The 22628-nt window shown below is 41.2% G+C and overlaps 1 protein-coding gene across 1 annotated transcript in view; it reads right to left on the bottom strand.

Moving 5' to 3' along the window:
• Positions 1 to 95: 95 nt before the first annotated feature.
• The window catches only part of LOC133464449 (tyrosine-protein phosphatase non-receptor type 14-like), a 47317-nt gene continuing 24784 nt past the window's right edge, over positions 96 to 22628 (bottom strand). The window contains exons 4-20 of the mRNA XM_061746445.1: positions 19265 to 19362; positions 18143 to 18210; positions 17676 to 17746; positions 17466 to 17553; positions 17283 to 17371; positions 17097 to 17184; positions 16828 to 16910; positions 16616 to 16676; positions 16061 to 16139; positions 14748 to 15217; positions 12294 to 13574; positions 10011 to 10151; positions 6146 to 6364; positions 3660 to 3788; positions 3309 to 3543; positions 3045 to 3208; positions 96 to 2052 (exon numbers count right to left, since the gene is read on the bottom strand). Of these exons, the coding sequence (XP_061602429.1) occupies positions 1924 to 2052; positions 3045 to 3208; positions 3309 to 3543; positions 3660 to 3788; positions 6146 to 6364; positions 10011 to 10151; positions 12294 to 13574; positions 14748 to 15217; positions 16061 to 16139; positions 16616 to 16676; positions 16828 to 16910; positions 17097 to 17184; positions 17283 to 17371; positions 17466 to 17553; positions 17676 to 17746; positions 18143 to 18210; positions 19265 to 19362 (3493 nt within the window). The 3' untranslated portion in view covers positions 96 to 1923. The remainder of the gene's footprint in view (positions 2053 to 3044; positions 3209 to 3308; positions 3544 to 3659; positions 3789 to 6145; positions 6365 to 10010; positions 10152 to 12293; positions 13575 to 14747; positions 15218 to 16060; positions 16140 to 16615; positions 16677 to 16827; positions 16911 to 17096; positions 17185 to 17282; positions 17372 to 17465; positions 17554 to 17675; positions 17747 to 18142; positions 18211 to 19264; positions 19363 to 22628) is intronic.

The raw sequence follows: 22628 nt of genomic DNA, 5'->3' as shown, positions 1-22628 counted from the left end.
TGGTTCTATTCAAGACTAACGTTTCGTTTAGTATTGACAGAGCAGCATTCATCACCAGCAAACAGTCAGAATAAAATCATCTTGAGGTCACCGTCGTAAAGAAAATAAGGCTTTTATTTTGCATAATAAGCAAGTACAACAGCTTCATACATGTCTGGGGAGAGAAAACAAGATTCAATGCACTCAAAATGCATTTACAAAACATATGTACACATCATTTGAAATGTATTTGGGGAATTTTGCCAAAAAACAAATGAAAACTGAAGGGGAAAAATTAAATATAAAGAAAACAATGGAATGCCATGTGAGAAAATACTGTCAAAAAGAGCAGAAGTGCAACAAAACACTCATGTCAAAAGAGAATAAAGCTTATATTTATCTGAGAACATATACTGAAATATATACACTGAATTATTTTTAAAAAATGCATGCATAGTTTATTATTTTGCGGTAGTTTAAGTGTACCAAGTCAAGAAAAGACACTATATAAAAACACTTTCACGTGCCAGTTATGTACAGTTATGTTGGACACGGCTGGCTTGGCCTTACAGCTGAGGAAAGTTAAAAAAAACTATATTTTATGTAACGTGTAAAAAGTAATTCTTCAGGATGCAATTTGTAAAAAAAAAAAAAAAAAAAAAAGCTATGAACATGGCAAAAGTAATTGGGTTTGGATCAGTTTATTAGAAATGGCTGCATTTTCTTTTTTTTTATTATTAATTTTGAAAGTCTGTTGTGTGACGTTATCCTTAAATTTTATACAAAAGATCTGCATTTTTTTATTTATTTAAAAAAAATCAAATATCTTCGGAGTTAAGCAAAATATTTGAAATATTAAAAACAATCAAGTAAATATTAATTTAATGACTGGTTTTTGGGAGGCCCAAAAATAAAAAAAAGAATCCAATTTACCATAAACTAATTAAAAACAGTCTCTCTGTGTTACATATTTCATTAAGGCACAATAATACAGTATATACAGTATTCACCTTATCTTTGTAAAGGTCACCTACAATACTTTAAAGTTTTAAAATGCATCAGGGGAAACATATGCGATAAGTCACACATGACTGAAAGGAGCTGTATGTAATCTAAGAAAAAGAGCAAAGTACCAATGTCTAAACTGGTGACATCTTCACACGAAAATGGGAGGAATTAAAGGAAAACACATTTCAAATTAAGACGAGTTCAGGAGGTTGACATGCTTGGCAGTGGCAATGGTGAAGGTGACCACAGTCTTTATAGAAATAAATAACACATTTGTTGCAATGACCTGATTAGTATAGCATAAATGGAAGTAAACACTTGCCGTACTAATCTGTTAAAAAAATAAATGAACATAAAACAGTGATTAAAAGAATAATTTTGTTTGGCATACTCTGAAGTGTTAAGCGTAGTAATACTGCTGCCACCTACTGTTCAAGCAGCATAATGCATGCCATTTCCAACAATGGCTAAATACAAAACGTAGAAATGTTGCAGGCAGGTCTTCTCAACTGAAACTGAGATCTGACTTCTCAACATGTTCCTTAAAATATCTCAAAAAGCACACATTAAGAAACAAACACGTGTATACCTGCTGGTAAGACGAGCTGCTTATTCACCTGACCTGCATGGAGATAATGCAATAGCACACATGTTCAACTAAAAAGACCACATCTTAGATGAAAAAATAATATAACGAGCTGAATATACCGATGAGGAAAAGCTGATTTCTACACAGACCTAAAAAGAAAAAGAAAAAACTTCACTCCTTTGATCTGAGTTAATGCTAACCGTAACTCCCAGAAATCTCGGCATCTGCTCTCCACCAGCTATCAACACGCTTCTGTACACTCCTCACAATGACTTGAAGTACCATTCTGCCGTCACCTGCTGCCATGGTGCCAAATCCTGAAAAGGTGACGGGTCAGGTGCCTTGGCTTAAATGAGGCGAGAGTTCTTGAGGAACTGGATGAGGACCTGGTAGACAAACTTGTACTGGGAGATGGTCTGCACCATCAGCATCCTCTGCTGCCGCAGCTCAGACAACATGGTGGGAACCTCCACAGGCTGAAGAGACGAGACAAAATGTGGTTGTTGGAAAACGATTTAGAAAGAACTGTGTTGAGCAGGGGCGAAAATCCCGGGGGGGACAGGGGGGACAAGTCCCCCCCATTAGTAAAGCTGTCCCCCCCTAGAATAATTTGAGACAGAATTAATAATTTTGGAACAATGCAGTAGTATTTAGTAGTGATGCACCAAAATGAAAATTTGTGGCCGAAACCGAAATCGAAAATAATAATCTCATTACACTTAAAACAAGAGTCTTCACCAGAAAAATAACTTATTTGACAATTTTCACCTGTTTCAAGTAAATGTTCACTTGAAATAATTAGAAAAATCTGCCAGTGGAACAAGATTTATCTTATAAGCAAAACAATCTTGTTCCACTGGCAGATTTTTCTACTTATTTTAAGTGAAAATCTACTTGAAACAGGTGAAAATTGTTGTTTTTTTTCCAGTGATGAGTCTTGTTTTAAGTGTAATGAGATTTTTTTTAACTAAAAATGAGACATTTTAACTAGAAATAAGACAAATATTCTTGTTAAGATTTTGGGTTTTTGCAGTGTATTATGTCAGATGTGCTGTATTATTGCCACCTTCCACCTAATACCATTGTTTTGTATTACTCTAAGAAAGGTCTTCTGCCTGTTTGCGAGATAGAGTTGAAAATGTCAAAATGCTGTATTAAAGGAAGGCTAAAACTTTTATTCATTGCCCCCCCTGGATGTATTCTCTAAAATGTTACTGTTTATTGTCCCCCCCAACTATGAAATGGGATTTTCGCCCCTGGTGTTGAGTTGTTCATCTGTGTCACATAGGCATGTTGGCTTCAAAAATATGCGCTATACTATCTATCTGCTGTGTAAATGTAGCCATGGAGATTAATTAACCTTATAGAATAAATAATCTAATGCTCTGATGAAATAAACTTCTTCAAACCTGTTGAACCTGCTAAAGTTGCTGCACTGTCCGCAGCCCAGTAACAACCATGAACCCACCTCATTGTGCTCCAGGCAGCTGATCATGAGCTCAGTCAGGATGACCACGCCGGTGCGACCCACCCCAGCGCTGCAGTGCACCACCACCGGGGGATTCAGGCTCTTTGAGGTGTCCAGCATGGAGTTTGTGTGCCTCCTCACAGACTGGATTTCTTCTAAGTAGGCTGCAGGGAAAAATGAAAGGAGATAGAACAGTGAGATGTGGTGGTTGTGCTCTACCGGCTGAGGACAGATGCTAGTGACCATGAGGCCCCCCCCACTCACAGAGGAATCCAGTTACATATTCGGGGCATCCCTGCTCGGGCCAGTCAGTGTACTGCAGGTGCCACACTGTCCTCTCCTGACCGGACAACAGGTGCTTGACCTTCAACCCCGTGGTGGCGTAGCAGCCCGAGTCGGTGCGGAACTTGGTGGTCACCTTGAACTTGCCGTGAGTGGCCGAGTTGTGCTTGGAGCCCAGCTTGGGCCAGTATCGATGGCTCTTGGACTTGCCACCCTCCTGGATGAGAGATGGAGGAGAACAGGGTGAGAAGTGACTCACGACTTCGCTCTCACTGTCGAGACAGCCGCTTGTCAGCCGTTAAAGATTATCTGCATATATGTGTGTGTGGGTACCTCCTCGGCTGTAACCATGGCGATGACGTTGACCCCCTGCTCCCAGACCATCTGCCAGAAGTCGGCACAGGTGTTGGCTAGTGGCCCCTGAGTGGCAATGTAGTGCCACTCCTCCCCCCTGATCATAACCTGGGAAAGCACACACACAGAGGATCAATTAGTGGGGATTACAGTGACTGCATGTGTAAAGAAACTTTAAATATATTCAAATGAAATAAAATACAAGTAAAATCAAAAACATAATTCAATATAAAATATAGTGCATGATCACAGATCAGATCAGCATATTTATGGGGATAGATAACATAATCCACCACTAGAGGGCAGTATAAAGTCAAATCTAATTTCAATCCAGTTTTTGTTTTTAAACACTTCACCACCTTCTCTTTTTTTTCAAACTTTTTTTCCACCATTAATATATCATAAGGCCACACACCACACTTAAAAACATTAGATGTTCAACACACTCCAGACTTATGCAGGCATTATGTAATGAGCATGTCTCAGCTGATTCCTCAAGCCTCCTCGTGACTGGAGACACTGAATTAAGGGATGGAGGACGAACAAACAAGGCCCTTTGTTCAACGGCAGAGACATCAAATGGCAGGGAGATAAGAGGGTTACACCATGATAGGCAATGATTCAATGACGCTCTGGTGATCACACAAAAAAAAAAAAGAAAAATCACACAGGACTTCTACCAGGCCCCGATAGGCAATATAAACTGATGTACACACACACACACACACACACACACACACACACACACACACACACACACACACACACACACACACACACACACACACACACACACTGAGCATGAACAGAAGGCCTGTGAGAGCACCTCAGGTTGCTTAAGAGGTTTGGCGTTTGGACAACATTCTTGTTGAATTCCAAGAGCTCTGAGAGCTTAAGGCCCAAACAGCCTTCAATAGGTGCCTTTCATCCTTTCCTCCGAGCCGTTCCCTGCTTAGAAATGACCACAACAGAGGCTGGAAGGAAACTCATCAAGTCTATGCTCTCTTTTAATTTGGATCGCATGATGTGGGTGTTGCAAACAGCTCTTGAAGCTGGAACTTTGTTTTTCCAAGAGCCGTACAAATAAACTTTATATCATTATTACTGTCTTCTGAGTTAGTTGGCATTTAAATCTGGTAGGATTTAAATGTTCATGGTTTGTTTTTCACATAAGCAAACTGAAAACGTTTTTTTTTTTTTTTTTTTTGGTATATGAACTCCTTCGCAGTTTTCTATTCTTCCAAGGATCAAAAACATCATAAAGTTTTACTTTATGATGTAAATAGATAAAGATAATCCATTCGAAACTACATGTCCGTGACCAGCAAAAGTATGTCAACCTCAAACATCAGTTGTTAAATTGTACAGGATGAGACTTAGAGTCTGAGTCTCATGACATGTTTGTGGAAATATGTGAACAAAAGTGATTTCTGAAGAGCTGCTAACTCATGTGACCATCTCTAAAGATCCCAGACTCCACTGCATACTGTAACAGTCAGTCTGTGTGCAGTTGTAAAAATAATTAAAACTAAATACCCAAAAGGAATTCAATTTATAGTCCTGAAGTCACAAAGGAAGCAGGAGTAACCTTTATGTAGCTAAAGCGATGCGTTTCATTACGCTCATGCGTCTCCTTGCTTCTCGACATCCTCCCACGGAGGACGTTAAAGCAAGATGAGAGGATGGAGGAGCCAAAACTGCCATATGAGAACTCCTAGGTTCCTGTGTGTCAGTATAAAGGAACTCCAGCATACGGGCTATATGTGGAGGGGAAGGTTTGATTGGTCACAGTATTTGATGAAAGATTTTTGCACGTGCATTTCTGGGCCTCCAGCTCCTCCAGAAGTCGAAAAGCATCATAAAATCCTTGAGAAGGTTCGAGAGAGTTTGAAAGAAAACTAAGTCTTTCTCACTTAGGCTAATGTTGAAGATTATTTAGATCACCATTAAAAGAGGATGTGCTGTTTAGCAGGTCTCCAGAAAGACCGCTGATGTCTTCCTCCACCTTCCTAAAGATGAAATAGTCAAAGTCTGGAGGGACAGTGTTTTTTGGATAATGTGACTGAAACGGTAAGTGTTGTTTGGACACTGCTGCATTCCAGCTCCACGGTTTTCTCCCACGTCTGAAACGTTGTGTCTTGGTTTGACTCTGGTTCACAGACTCTTGGCCACGACAGTGATGGAACAACCAACTCAGAATTATGTCAGCCAAGTCTTAAGGAAAGTGTGAGGACATCTGTCTGAACATCATCCCAAAAGAGAAAAATGGGTCATGACTGGTTGAAAAAGAAAGAAAGTTCATGTTTTGGAATGAGAACTTGAGAGGAAACCACATTTCATTGTTTCACGTGTGATTTTTTAAGCAAGACTTCCCATTTTTATTACCAACAGATATTTAATAGCAGATCAAGAACAGATTTACTTAAAAAACCATCCACGTTTCCTCTTTGACCCTTCAAACGCACCTTGATGTGTGAGGCATTGATGTAGCCTGTGTTGTTCTCCTTGTTGGGTACGAGCTCCACCCGGTTCTCCTCATAAGGGACGACGTCACGGAAGCGGTTGCGCTCCGTGTTTTCAGGTAAAGTTGCCGTTGCGAGAACGCAGTCGGCCCTCTTCTTTGGCACCTGCTCGTACTCGGTGAAGACCCGCTCCTCCTCCAGCTTCAACTCCAAAGTCTTACACTGGAGAGAGAGAATAAGGTTATTCGCAAAGTAAAATCATGTAACACAACGCTGATGGGTTCCAGTTTCAGTCTGCAAGAGACTTTTTTTCATTAACAGTTTGAGAAAGATGAGAATATTCAACCCTCAGGACTAGGGTTGCCACCCGTCCCATAAAATACGGAATTGTCCTTTATTTGAGAAAAAAATGTTGCGTCCCGTATTGAACTAATACGGGACACGATTTGTACCGTATTTTCATTAACTTTTACACCATATTCTAGTTGAATTATTGAAATAAATTAACTTTTACACCATATTCTAGTTGAATTATTGAAATAAATTAACTTTTACACCATATTCTAGTTGAATTATTGAAATCAATTAACTTTTACACCATATTCTAGTTGAATTATTGAAATAAATTAACTTTTACACTATATTCTAGTTGAATTATTGAAATAAGTTAACTTTTACACTATATTCTAGTTGAATTATTGAAATAAATTAACTTTTACACCATATTCTTCACCTGTAGGCTATATTACATCTGGGCTGATGTGGACATACATAGAATAGGATATTTCAGCTGCTATATGGTTGGCTGTCTGTACAGTCATGCAAGTTCAATGCTATTAAAGCACTTTAAACTTTAAATCAAAGCATTTTGTTTTTTCATATAAAATAAACACATTTTTATTCAGTTTAGAAGTTTGGGGGCTTTTTTTTGGCTCCTGCGCTGCTGAAATCAGGGCGTCCCTTATTTCTATTTCTGAAAGGTGGCAACCCTACTCAGGACCCAAAAATGTCATCATTGTATGGTTTCATGTTCCTCAACTTTCAAGTTGATTTTAAACTGCATTAACACAGCTGTACAACAGCAGTGGTGGGGGTACATGTTTATTAGACCGGCCTTGTTTGGGAGGGTCAAATATCTCCCACTCGTTCTACTCTCGTTTCCCTGCAGCTTGCTCGCACTCTCTCGGGTCACATTCTTAACATACCAGCAGGCCCTGAGGCGATAAGCAGCACCATGCCACGCGTTTCACAGCCCATTTAGGGGCTTGTCCCCATTAGCTTCGCACCAGTCAGGAACAAAGACAAGGTTTCACACCTCCACACTCAAAAAGGAGCAAACAGACTATCTGCGAGGAGGAATTCATGTAATTGGAGTCAGATTTTTCAACTAATAAACTTATTTGGAAGCTGTCGACACAGTTCAAGCTTAGGCTTTCATTTTTACTTTTTTAAGCAGTTGACATTTTCTATCATCTGTGTCATAAGGGCCCAAGCACGAGGGTGCGAGGACCCTACTGAAATTGCGCTGTTTATTTGTAATATTATTATAATTATTAGCTTTTCCATACTCCAAAACTTACCAAATTGTGTACACCCATCAGGTCTGGTGAAAAATGTAATATTTTAAGGGTGTCTCAAAAGGGCATGAAAAAATGGCTCAATAGCACCACCTTGAAAATAATTTAAAAAAAAAAAGATTGAGCCCCTCGTATGAGTTTTGACCGCATTCATGAAAATTGGTAGTTTTATGTAAACGTGAGAGCCGCACGGAAAAGTCTCAAGGACCCATATTCTTAAATGTACAGGAAGTCCACCTTTTTTTGTTGAATTTGTGATTTTGGGCTGATTTTTGTGATTTCTGAACAAACTCCTCCCAGAAATGTAATTGGATCAACCTCATATTTGGCATGTTTCATTTAAGGGCTCTACTGAAGTTAAACTTTCGTCCAGGGATTTGAGGTTTTTCCATCAAAATTCAACTTGCTCTTATTCAGTCCTGCATTTCCCCAGAAGCCTCAGATGTTCTGTGTATAATCAGAGTCCAGGTCTGAACAGGTCCACGTGGTGGCAATAGCAAGTGACTCGCTCGACGTTTCCATGTGGGTGTTGTGACCTGATGGTCAAAGAGATGTCAAACCTGGTCACATCCATGCTGAAGAGGTCGATGAAGCAAATCATGATACATGAGTTTTCATCAGAGGACCTTCCCATGGTGACGCAGCGAATTTTGATGCTTCACCATGAGTGGAAAACTTCTAACTTGCCCATGCGCTGTCCAATCTGAACCAAAGTATATACTTTTGATGAAACTTCCATGCTGAACAAGTGGATATGACGATCTTGGATGAACTCCATAGCGTCACCTTCTGATGCAAGGAAAAGGGTTTTTGCAACATTGTGTCCTGTAATTACGCCGTGCTTCATCCGATCAGCGACTCAGAGACTTGAACTGAATGTACCCAAAATTGTCTTCACGCAACACAGTTTCATGGATTTATGTCTAACAGCACCTTTGTCATTTGCCGTGAAACAGGAAGTGGATAGTTTTGCCACACATGTATGTAAAAAAAAAATCATTAAAAATCCCATTTGTCTATAATAAGAGGGGAGATTGAGTGATCATAACCCTTTCACAAAGGCGAACATTTTCATACATACATGTAGGGTCTAATAAGAAATTCATCACTCTATATTTTTGGAAAAATGAAATCATAACCGATGTTCATACGTCCACCATACTTTGTCTGATCATCTTCAAACTCACCACAAACACTGTCGACCCTGAGCTCATTAAATACTGTGAGTTTCATTCAGATCAGTCAAAGGTACACGTACAGTGACATTTTTTAATTTTGGACACTAAACATATATTGATTATGACAAGATACATTTTAGTCAGTGGCACTAAACTTTGTAGAAATATAGCTGTATATTTCAGTATCATTCATGATCTTTTTCAGAATTCTTCAGAGAAAAGTTGAATTTTGATTTTTTTTTTAACCATTATACAAGGATTTGCTGTTTACAATCAGTAGAAATAAGTCAGGGGCAGCTACAACATTTTTGGGTCCCAGACTGTATCAATGGCCATAATTTTGCCATAAATGGTTTAATCTTGCTCAAATTTGTTTGCAGTTTTACTCTGAACACATCTGTAGTGTTATATGTAGGAAAACATGTAGCGCCACCTGTTGGCAACAAGAAATATGGACAATACAATACAGTTTGCATTGTCTCGAGAGACCTCAGATTTTCTGTGTGATCAAAGTTGCCCCCCAAACTTTTTTTACAATGTTTGTCCTGCTGTTTTAAGTTCTTTATTGGATTTAGATCCCTGCTACTGTGTTAAGCACTTTGTAACACTGTATTTAAAAGTGCTATATAAATATAGTTTATCATCATTATTATAATAACCTAAAAACTCAATATTACAAACTTCTACTTCAGACCAGTTAAGCATTTGCATGTGTAAAACTGTTCTAATATGTGTAATTATATATATATATATATATATATATATATATATATATATATATATATATATATATATATATATGTTGAAAAAATGTAGATGTGTCCACCGTGTCATGGTTCATCCCATCATGGAAACATTGATGACGGGATGGACTATAACTAGGTGGCCAATTATGGCTACTTTTAGCTTTTAGTGAGCACATGGTGGGTCGCATAATCGTCCAATGCGTTCCAGTAATAAAACATGTTTTAATCTGTTTAATGTTTCAAATTGTTTTTTAATAATAACAATTTTTTGATGCGATTAAAAATAAATAAAAAAGGCATCAAGTACATTTAACCAAATTGTTCATTATACACCGTTAAACATATTCTAAAGAGAACAAGCACTTACCCTTTCATCTGTAAGAGATTTGGCGCCTTCCTCCGCCGGACTCTCGGGGACCGGCATCCGCGCCACGTACAGGCCGTTGAGGGCGGCCATCATCAGCGGCCTCTTTATGGAGTCCACAGACATCTTCTGTCTTTCCAGCGTCTTCAAGAGAGAGGAAAATCCAGGCGCCATGGTTACGCTTACTGGCAGCAATATCAGCGGGCTTGTGTGTGCGCATGTACGTGAACAAAACCGGGCCGGGAGAATGTGATGTACATGCATAAGTATTTGTGCATGTCCTTTTTCTAGGGCAACCCTGGCTGTACCAGTCCCCTTGTACTCTGTCCACAGGTGTGAAATAACAAGCCTACTATGCAAAGCCTATTAGAGCAGACTTGCACCTTTGTATTTATCGCACTGCCTTCGGCTTCCTTTCATCACTCCTTTGTCCTACCTCACACATTCCTGGATACCCCATCCCTACCTACCTCGCCAGCCTTCTTGTCTTTTCAAGAACCCACACCCTTTCTGGCATACCGGCTCCTTTTCTTGCTGGCAAATACAAAAACACATTGCACAGCCCCTTCCTCCACCAAGGATTACCTCTCCTAATCTGTGATGCTATTAAACCCACAAGACAGCTCCGCCTCCTTCACCCATGGTGGGACAGTCAAAACAACAGCTTGGGGGACAAAGGAGGTATCCTAAACATACTCAATAAACCGGCTGATGAAAAACAGGCTGGACATTTTTCAAGTTTTGGACTGAAGACAATCAGTTTGGAGCTTCGACGGCTAAAAAAAACAATCCACACACCAAATGAATCCCCAGGTCTATCAAGGACAGGTTTGCCAGGCGTTTATTTGACTGAACACATATCTGGACTTTGGCTTCATCTGAATTGTTTATGCCTGAGCAGAAAGCAGACATACACCAGAGCGCCCAACTCAAGGAGTAATCTCAGGGATTTGTATGGTTTTTAGCTGCCAGGGGGACTTCAGGGCCGAGTGCTACCCTATTATGAGCTGAAACTAAGATTACTGCTAATCAGAAGCTGTGAAACCAGCAAGCAAACAACAGACCACAACATTTAAGACGGTGCCAGTATGGTGGATTCATTTCTTCAGGACAATAAATAAATTAATAAATAAATAAATGCATAGGTCAAAGTGTGGTATTGACACAAATAATTGTATCTGATTTAATAACTTTGACCTATACTTATGCACTAATCCGAGCAGTAGACATCAGTTGGCAATGAAAATGTATATCAGAATCATCACGGTTTGCTCTTTTGTTGTCTAATTCAATCAAAAACAGCTGCTACAGGGAACATAATAATGTAATTACCCAAAAAAGACAAAAAAAGAAAAGAAATGAAGGCATCCACCACTGTATAAGTTCAATAATCACATAAATAAAACATTTTTACAAAGGCCTACTGGCAGGATATAAATGGTCCATGTAGCACTTCTCACTTTCATTTTCTGACCACAAACCACCTAAGGCTATTATTTTCTGCTAAATCAAATTACAGGTTTCACATTTGGAATGATTATTCAATATTGTTTTGAAAAGGTTATAAAACATCTGTCACATGATCCCGCTCTGCTAGCGAGACTCACGTTGCCTTTAAATTCAATTGAAGACATCAAACCAGGCTGAAACAGTTAGCAGTTGCTCTCATTGTGTCATCAGTGCAGGTTTTCAAAAGCACAGTTCACAATCATACCAGCAGATATGTTCAAATCTGCTCCCTTTTAATGCCCTCTCCCTTCACTACGCGAGTACTTAGGGCTGTGCGATTAATCGATTTTAAATCTAAATCGGATTTTTTAATCAAAATCGATGTTAAAAAAGGAAAATCGGAAAATCTATTTTCCTTTTTTGCAGCTGGCTGCATTACAGACAGAGCTCGTCTAGTCATCTTTGTTTGGTCAAGAAAATTGTAAATGTTGTCACTTTACTAAACTCAAGGAGGATTTACAGTATCTTTCAATTGCACTTCATTCCCAATAGGGAAATTTGTTTGCTATTTTTCTTTAAAAATAAAGATAAAATATTTGAAACAATTTATTCCATTGTCTTTTGTAGTTTTACCAAAGAAATCGAAAATCGGGTTTTCAGAGAAAAAAATCGGGATTTTATTTTTGTCCAAAATCGCCAAGCCCTACGAGTACTTTAATACAATAGCCGTAAAGGTTGAGAAAAAACATTAAAATTGAGCTTGAACAAGCTTATTTCTGCCTTGAAAAATAAATTTGACTGTTGAAATAATTGTCGATGAATAAGTGACCGTCTTACCCTCTGAGCAATTTCCCTCTCCACTATGCTGTCTTCTAAGGAGAACATCTCCGACACCGGCCTCTCCTTGACTGGCTCCTTCCTCACCCGCTCCTTCACGCTGGTCAGGTCTGGTTCTGAAATGGATGGACCTAAAACTGCTCCGTTCACCCCGCTCTGATCCCCTCTGGTCAGCGTTCCCCCACCGTCCCCATGCCCATCCATGCACTGGCTCTGCCCGGTGCCGAGGGGCTGGTTTGGCTCCATCTGTCCCTGGTTGCATTGCGGTACTGGATTTTGATTATGGTGGTGAGGGTGGCCGTGACCGTGAGCGCGGATCTGAGTGCTGCTGGGAGGTCTAGGTGGGCCGGGATACTCCGGAGGGGGTTTGTTGGGCAGTTTAGCCAGAGCAGCTTGGAGCTGAGCACTGATACTAATGTCCTCGTTGAGACCTGGGATCTGAACATCCAGTTCAGGCCTCTCCTCCTCCTCCTCCTCCTCTTCTTCGCTCTCGCTGCTGTGTATGAGCATGGTAGCGTTGGACAGAGTCTTTTGATGCTGGTAAGCCACTGCTGCAGGAGGCGCTGCAGAAGCCTCTGGTACATTTTGGGCAGGCTTCTGCATGGGCAGCTCCTTCGGCTGCTGAGGTGGAAGCTGGGGCTGCAGCTGAGGCTGCGAATGAGCCGTTTGCAGCTGGGGTTGAGGGATGGATTGAGGTTGTGATGGCATGACATGCTCTCGGAGAGTATTCCTCCGATGCAGCGGAGCGTTTATACCCTTCATGACCAGGCCCTCCATCCCGCCTCCTCTCATGCTGCTGATGACCTCCATGCTGTGTCTCTTGCCAAGAGTTGACCGGTGCTTAGCCGATGCAGTTAAAGGTTCACTAACTTCCTGCAGGGACTGGTGCACCACGGCTGAGCTGTCCGGCTGGAAGGTCTTGACGGACAGCTGCACCATACGGGTAACCAGCTCCGGACTGCTGCCCCCGATGCAGCGATTGCGGTGGCTGGCGAGGTCTGGCGTGCTGTTGGCTGGGCGGAAGGAACTGGAAGGGTAAGGCGGAGGAGGACGCGACATGTGGTTCCTCAGCATATTAGCTGTAGCTGCGTAGCTTCCCATGTTTGCCCCCTGCTGTTTGGTGTTGGCCAGCTCAGGCGTGCTGACGGTGTGGGAGATGGAGCTTCCAACGCCTTCACTGCTGCCTCCGCCTCCATTAACACAAGGGGAGTGACAGGGCCCCTGGCTGCTGGCTGGTCCTCCCTGGTGGGGACCATGAGACACCGGCTTACTGTAGCTGATCTGTAGAACAGAGACATACAGGGTGAGATGAATAAAACCCACACGGTGAGAATAGGGTTGCCACCCGTCCCGTAAAATACGGAATTGTCCTTTATTTGAGAAAAAAAATGTTGCGTCCTGTATTGAACTAATACGGGACATGATTTGTACCGTATTTTCATTAACTTTTACACCATATTCTAGTTGAATTATTGAAATAAATTAACTTTTACACCATATTCTAGTTGAATTATTGAAATAAATTAACCTTTACACCATATTCTAGTTGAATTATTGAAATAAGTTAACTTTTACACCATATTCTAGTTGAATTATTGAAATAAATTAACCTTTACACCATATTCTAGTTGAATTATTGAAATAAGTTAACTTTTACACCATATTCTAGTTGAATTATTGAAATAAATTTAACTTTTACACCATATTCTAGTTGAATTATTGAAATAAGTTAACTTTACACCATATTCTAGTTGAATTATTGAAACAAGTTAACTTTTACACCATATTCTAGTTGAATTATTGAAATAAATTAACTTTTACACCATATTCTAGTTGAATTATTGAAATAAATTAACTTTTACACCATATTCTAGTTGAATTATTGAAATAAGTTCACTTTTACACCATATTCTAGTTGAATTATTGAAATAAGTTCACTTTTACACCATATTCTAGTTGAATTATTGAAATAAATTAACCTTTACACCATATTCTAGTTGAATTATTGAAATAAATTAACTTTTACACCATATTCTAGTTGAATTATTGAAATAAATTAACTTTTACACCATATTCTAGTTGAATTATTGAAATAAATTAACTTTTACACCATATTCTAGTTGAATTATTGAAATAAATTAACTTTTACACCATATTCTTCACCTGTAGGCTATATTACATCTGGGCTGATGTGGACATACTTAGCATAGGAGGATATTTCAGTTGCTAGTATATGGTTGTCTGTCTGTACAGTCATGCAAGTTCAATGCTATTTTACTTTAAATCAAAGCATTTTGTTTTTTCATATAAAATAAACACATTTCTATTCAGTTTAGAAGTTTTGGGGCTTTTTTTTTGGCTCCTGTGCTGCTGAAATCAGGGCGTCCCTTATTTCTATTTCTGAAAGGTGGCAACCCTAGGTGAGAAGATAAAACACAAATAACCTACTGGTACCTGTGGTGTGTAAGATCCAGGGCTGGGGCCCAGCCCGTGATACGGACCCCTCTCCCTCATCTCCGGCTGGCTGTACACCAGAGCCTCAGGCTGCCGGTAAGCGCAGGTGTTGCTGATGTTTAAACTTCGCAACGACTGGCTGTGGAGGTCGTGGTGAGTGGGGAGCATGCGTCGCTTCTGCCGCATGACGGCATCGTATTCCGGCGTGGGCCGGTAGGATGGAGCGATGATGGCACTGTGTCGGTGGCTGGGGATGTAGTCGGGACGCATGAGCTCACTGCCAGGGATGCTGAGGTTGGAGGACATGGGTGAAGGTGGGACGAAAGTCTGGGAACGATTGAGGGAGCTCAGGCTGGGGCTACTGTACATGCTTCCGTTAGGCACAGTACCGTTTCTGAAGGTAAAGTCCACTGGGCAGCGATCCAGACTGGTCTCAGACTTAAAGTAAGGCTCCTCGTGGAATATGCTGTCTACATGGCAAAGGGAATATGAAAAATGAAGACAATATTTAAAAAAAAAAAGCATAGTAAAGTCTCGGTTTAGGCAAGCTAATGCTCAAATACAAGTACAGAAAGTTCTTTTGGAGTGGTCTTAGTGGCCATATCCCTTTTCAACAGGCTGAAAACCTTTCTAAAGTCATTTTATTTATTTTGAAAGCACCTAACCTGAATCTTGCAACCCAAAAAAAATACATAGATTAAAATGAAAAAAAGAAGGAGCAGCAAAATGTTCCTGTCAACTATCCAGTCCTGGAGTAAAGGTGGTACTGCCGTTTTCCACTGCTGTGGTTCGGCTGTCTTCAGTGTCAAACTCCAACCAGATGAAAATGTTATGAAAACTTTAGTCCTTTATATTGACCAGTTTCATTTCATAGGATTCTTAGTGTTATTATTTCATAGGAAAACAAAGCACACACACTCTTGGTACACAAAAAAAACCCCAAAGTGTGATGTTTGAGGTCAGACTGAAGAATGATCTCACGCCCACGCACAGTAGCACACCCTGAATGTTTTTCCACTGTTTTATTGTCGAGCCAACGGGAGCGAGGCTCTTCGGATTATGAGGCGTGTGAGTGTGTGAAAGAGTCAATGAAAGAGTGAAGGACAAATGAGGTCACCGCTCTGCACCCCAAATGTTGGGCTCTAATTGGCTGGGAGATTGTTAAAACACAAATGGGCTGTGAATCACACGCCTGATGGGAAAGACACAATTAGCTGAAGTCAGATGTTTGAGTTATCGTCAGGGAGGAAAAGAAATTCAAATCACACTGTGGTTTAAGTGGTAAGGTGGTAAATCTGTGTTTTTACACATACCTTGAGAGCTCTTTGGGTCTTGATAATGCTCTGAATACTGGGAATGCGCTGACTGGAAGTTACAGGACTGTGGCCGGGGCTAAACGAAGAAAACACATTCAACACAGTTAAAAGGGCGGCGCCGTAAATTAGTGATGTTTAATGTTCTTTGCATCACAAAGTAAAGCGGTTTCTCTAATCTTCAAGACTCAGACCGACACTAGAACCCGAGCTCCCAGCTCTACAGACAGACCCGAGCAGTCACAGGGACTGACCTAAAACGCATTGTGCCGTATTTAGCCCAGCCATTGTCTGGCCAGCCGGGAGGGGGACGCAGAAATCACTGCCTTCGGTGGAGCAACGGAAGCAACACCCTTGCTAACTTTCCAGCAACACCAACGCAGGTTCACATCAATGCTGCACAGCACTGCTGGGAGCGGCCATAATTTAACCTCGGCTGCTCCAACATTCCCTCCCAGAGTTTTCCCTCCATCTCTTGTCTTTTGGGCTCATTTATAAAAATAGAATATTAAACTTTGACACTTCAAAAAACCCATAAATGTTTGCCAGCAGTACCAGAGACTGGTGATGGGTCCAGGTGGGTCTCCTCCGGATTGGTGCAGGTGAGTGGGTCGGTCTACAGGGAAGGAAAGCAGAGGATTCACAAAATTAACAATGCTATGAAATCTATAACGTCAAATCAATACTGACTGCTATTACAAAACCTTCAAAAGGGTAAATGGCACATTTATGGACATGTTAGCATCCTAATGTCTCTCCAGACTTACTCCGTACAAATCTTGTTCTGTTTGTAGAATTTATGTCTTGCGGTGAAAAGACGAGCAATGTACTTTGCCATTTCCATATCCTCCTGCAGACACACACACAGTCAAAGACAAGGCGCATTTAAACCACACGACAATATTTTTAACCTGTAAAATCAAAACTGAGACAGTTTTTTGTCTCTTCGCTGAGGCGTTTGCCAATGTAATCTCATATTTTCTAGATGGGGTTTGTGTGTGAATGTGCAGAGAGCACCTGCAGACACAACACTCACCATGTGAAACACGATGGTGTCGTCTCTGCTCGTTATCTCCACCGTGATAGCCGACTTGTTGTGTGCGATGGTACCGATGTCCTTCCACCTGTCACACACACACACACACACAGCCAAAAATGTTTAGCCCACAGTCTAATGACGTTGCAGTTAAATTCTAAAAAAGCTCTGAGGGAAGAAACGTACTTGTGGAGCATGATGGATCTGCCGTTTCTGTGTTTGACAAACACTCCGATGAAGGACACGCCAATGAAGATGTCATTGGTGTAGTTGTCCTGCAAATGCAGAAAGAACGAAGGGGAAGAAATCAAACCAAAGAAACATTTAAATCCACAGAGTTGTGGGGATGTAAGTAAGTAATTCATCTACCTTTGCAGGAAAGCTCTCCTGGCCAAAGCCGTCCAGTTTTTCCACCTCCTTGATATACAGCAGTTCAGCTTCGGCGGCCTGCATTCGGCTGTGAAGTACAGGCAAACTTAGTGGGTACAAGCAAATTTGTTGCCTCAGTCTCTTTTTTTCCCCCTCTGTCTTACTCAACATGCTCATTCATGCACAAATATACAGTGTGGCTAAGCATACCAGTGACTCTTGTGCTCCTCAGCAACTTTCTGGGTCCATTCCTCCAGCACTTCATCTCCATTAGGCCAGTTCTGAAAGGTAAAAGAAGAAAAAAGTTAATAAAAAAAAAGAGGTGAACAAAACAATAAATAATAAATAAATACTACAGAACAAGAAAAGATAAGAATCAGAACTGATGAGAGATGGGAAGGAAAGCAAACTAGTTTTTACTTAAGCACCTTAACTGCAGTCAGATGTGTAAACCAAACGTAAACTGAGCAAATGTTGTGCTTTTTGTGTTCACTTGATGTGAATCTCAATCCAAAATCTTGCTATATAATAACTTACAATTTCTACCCATCAATCAGCCATGAAGGGGGAAGAGGTTGATGAAAGATGACACATGAATGTGCTCCCTCGGGCAGCACATGCTTGGAAAGCCAGTCACACACAATTCAGATTCAAACAGCGAACATTTGAGGGCTCACCACTGGGAAGAGCACGTACTCCCTGAGGAAGTCCTGAGATGGGAAGTGATTGTAGTCTCCGAAGTCAGCTTAAAGGGAAAGAAAAGAAACACAGACTGACAATCTTTCAACAAAAAGCTTTATTGTCATTTTTTTAAGCCACTCGAGTGTATAATCTGTCCTCATCGTTATTCCTCTGCACATTTCCACCTCTGAATCGTACAAACATGAATTTGGGGATTTTTCTTTTTTTTTTTTTTTTACCTAGGGAGGGTGTGGACTAAAGTGAAGTTAACTGAAATTAAATTGTTAAAGGTGTGTGCAGTCATGGCCCTATGTGTTCGGATCGGGTTACTTTTGCACACGGATCAGCTTGCATGTGCACATGTGATTTTGAGACTCTCACTCCCTCAGCTCAGCGTGCACAGATCCAAAAAGACCTGCAGCACTGAAAAGGTGTTAAATAAAAAAATAAAAATAAAAATAAAAAAAAAATAATAATATCGTTTTATAAATTATATAATTGTATAAATTAGAATAAATTCATAAAGAAATATGTTTTCAAAGGCTCATGATGTCACGACTGAGTCCTTAAATGAGGGAAAACTCTAAAGTGATGTTCTTTTTTTTTAAAAACACATTACAGCTAATGGCAAAAAGGCTTTTGGAAGACCTTTAATTACCTAAACATATCTTCAACGCATCAAAAAAGCCCCCACCTGCAAACCACTTCCAAAACACGCTCATTCTTCTGATAGGGCTTGTACTGAGCACTAAGTGCTGTTTGTCGGACAAAAGGAGGCTGAGCGGAGAATCCCTGCCTCCCGGCAGATAAGGGTCTTCCTGATGCTGTTAAGACTAACCTTGGAGCTGCTGATAAGCTAACTGCCTGTTTACATTCCCCCCGGGACGCAGACGGCACCCAGGAACAAGACGGAGAGGATGAAGTGGAGTTGTGTGTGTGCATGTGTCGGGACTGATACCGCAGGAACTCAAGTGGACTGGGTTCTCCCAGCGGTATGCAGCCATATAAGGTAGCGGAGTCAAGATGACCTGAGAAAGTACACGTTTGTGCCCCGCTCTCCTCTCCGTCTCTCTGGTAGTACGTTCACGTGAACGTTTTCTCATGCGTGGGTGGCTCACCTTGTACTGCTAGTCCAGCTAGTCTGATGCCCTGCTCCACCGTGCACTGCAGGCGACCGTCCAGCACGTCTTTCTTCACCTGCAGGTAATACTGATACCTGCAAAGAAAAGAGAGGAGTAGAGTAGGCAAGAATAAAGACACCAGTGAGAAGAGATAAACATCATATCTAATCTCTTAGGAGTGACATCCATGCTGCATGTTGAAAATCAATATACATCCTATTTTGTCAGAAACCTTCAGGTTGTGTTTGTTATCCATCAGTGAGCAACATAAGAAGATGGGACATTTTTACTTTTAGAAATGTATAGAATAATAATGAATAATAATAATGATGCTATTAAAAGTCAAAATGGCTTATTTTACACAAATTGAATCTCTTTGTTTCACCAGATTAAGGCCCAATCCCAATTCAACTTCACTCGCCCTTCTTTTCTCCACTCGCACTTCTTTTCTTCCCTAACCCCTAAAAAAGAAGGGGGAGATTTTAGGGCACTTGAGATCTAGGGCACTTGGCCCAGGTGCCTGTCCCATTTCTCCTACTCCCCCTCGTTTTCATCCCTACCCTGATCAGGAAGCTGAGAGCCAAAAGCTGTTTTAATTTCAGCTGTAGCGCTGTTAATATGGCACTTTATTAAGTTTTAATATTTTTTCAGGTATAAAGGTAACCTTAAGATCCGCAACCGGGGCTCAGTTTCGAGATTTCTGTCTGCCGGCTCCGGAGCTTGGGTCCGTGTTAAATCGACGCAGAGCCTACGGCATAGGGTACGGCGTAGGGTACGGCGTAGGGCACGGCGTACGGCGCGCGTCGCCGCGTACATCGACGCAGAGTTTACGGCGTAGGTTACGTAACCTACGCCGTAGGCTCTGTGTTGGTGTAACGCGGAACCATAAATCCCTTTATTCTGGCGTGATCTTCGGCAACTTTATCTGAAAGTGTGTAAATTACCCAGATAACAGCTGGATTACTTTGTGGTTTCTGAAAACTATTATATCAGAAACATCCAAAACAAATCTGACGGGTCACAGGATTATTTCTCTCTATTTCTCTGAGACGAGTCTGCCTGTTTGCCTTCGGTCGGCGAGTCAAATGGACGCAGAGCCTACGGCGTAGCTTACGTAGCCTACGGCGTAGCTTACGTAGCCTACGGCGTAACCTAACAGCCTTTACTCCGGCGCGATCTTAGCGAACAACGGACAAAAAAGGGATTATGTACATTCACTGAGTGAATATTATGAAAGTAAAATATTGGTTTTGCAACTAGAAATGTAATCAAAACGCATTTTTATGCAGAAACTAACTCAAAATATTGATTTTATTCACAAAAAAATAAGAAATGTCCGCCATGTTTTTTTTTTGATTCAGACGACGAAAAGCATTCTGGGAAATTTTCATACCCCCTCGCTCGCAAAGTCAGCATCTGAAATCCCTCGATTTGAAGGGGCTATTCTCAGCCCCTAGCCCTCGTTATGCCCCCTCCCCCTAGGTGAAAAGAGGAATTGGGACACCACTACCTTCACGGGAACGCGCAAAAGTTAGGGTTAGTGAAGAAAACGAGGGCGAGGGGGAGTATTGGGACGCAGCCATACAGTACAGAACAAAAGTTTGGACACACTTTCTCATTCAAACAGATGGGGAAGTGTGTCCAAACTTTTGGTCTGTACTGTATATCGGTAGGGATGTTGTCTTACTCTTATTGGTCTCTCCCCTCACTGATTGGATTTCAGTCCATAATATTTGACTAGCATTCGAATGACTGTAGCACAAAGAGTAATTTTGAAAGAGTGGAACTCGAGTTTTCATAGGTGGAGAGCTGACATGATATTGCTCATACCAACGTAGAGACTCAGCTTCTTGAGAACGAAGCTGACAAAGAGTTTTTTTAATCTACTTGTGAGCCATCTGCTGTCCATCTAGATAACTGGGTGTTCATCAAGCTGACCTGCACTGGTCTGCCCCCTATGACATGTGTTGTTGAAAATAAGAAGTGTGAGTTAACGTGCACAGTACAGTCAAGCTACGACTATGCCATTTAGTTGGGCTTATTTATTTGCCCCAATTGACATAACATGGAGGGGAAGTGTGTCCCACTCCTCCGCGATAGGTGGTTTATTAATGGTTGGCATTTCCAGCTTACCTGTTATGCAACACACTAAAACAAGTGGCAGATCTTGGGTTTAGGTGGTGGCAGCAAATTGGAAAAATAAATGGTGAACTGACAGAACCACAGCTCTACATCAGCTTTTTCCACTGATTCTGGGTCGAAGCCGCCCGGGGCGGGATGTGTGCAATCCGATTCCAGTCCCGCTGAATGTTTACATGTAGGATTTAATTCAACCACAGTATTTGTTTTTTGTTTGTCAGACTAAGATGAGTCGATTTTAGTCAGGTTAAGATGTTCACAAGCAACTTTTAAAGTACGACAAACGTCATGATGCCAAAAATCTGATGGTTTTTTTAGGTCTAATTTACTGTAAACGTACTGAATTACTCTGGTACTGCCACACTGGCCCCAAAAAAGCCAGACTCGGATAAGTCTGGCTCTTCAAAAAAAGTGTCTAAGTGGGTGGTAGCACAACACTCTTATTAGCTGTCAGACACTCGCCAGAATTTGGTTGGTGGTTGAGGTTTTTTTCTGTTTTTTTTTTAGCAAGCCACATTGTCTCCAAACACCACTTACAGTATGTAAAAATCAAGCTGGAAAACATGATTGGTTCCAGTTTGGCATATTTATCCAAAGAAAAAGGGAGAGGAGCTCGCACTTTAACAGCTGATGGGTTGCAAACATGTCGACAGCGCACAGAGACACATTCTTCTGTTTCTGGTGTTTGCACCAGAAATTGTGCGTCACGACTGAACTGGAAACGGCAACGGCCCGTCTGAACAAAGCCAGAGAGGCCTGTTGCAGAAATGAGGAATAAGTGAGTCACCTGTGTTTGAAATACCAGCGTCTTGTTTTTGACTCAAGCGGAATGCCAAATGTATATCGAGCGGAGATAAACAATGTGTTATAAGAGTGTCATTTTTCAGGGAACAGACGGTGTCTTACTGGGTATAATCTTAGGATCAACACAGGAGAAGAGCATTGCAGTTACTGTGTAAATGTGGGGCAAACTGGGAGTCATTTCATTGCGGTTTTCAGCCGTGGTGGTTTTTGCCAAGTGTAAGCCGATACAGTGACGGTGCTCGAATTGTTGGGCCCACTCGCAGCCTCCGAGAAATGTGGTAGAAGTCCAAAAAGGAACCAAGAAACTGAAATTCACCGACCTACTAAAGTTTCTGGGTTCTTTTTGTTCACTTTTAGCGCTGGTCCAGCTGGATGTTTGTCTTTTTGAAGAATAAGAGCGGCCACACAGGGGGAAGAA

The sequence above is a fragment of the Cololabis saira genome, chromosome 18 (genome assembly GCF_033807715.1).
Source record: "Cololabis saira isolate AMF1-May2022 chromosome 18, fColSai1.1, whole genome shotgun sequence".
Taxonomy (NCBI): Eukaryota; Metazoa; Chordata; class Actinopteri; order Beloniformes; family Belonidae; genus Cololabis; species Cololabis saira.
This window is presented reverse-complemented; position numbering and strand designations above follow the sequence as displayed.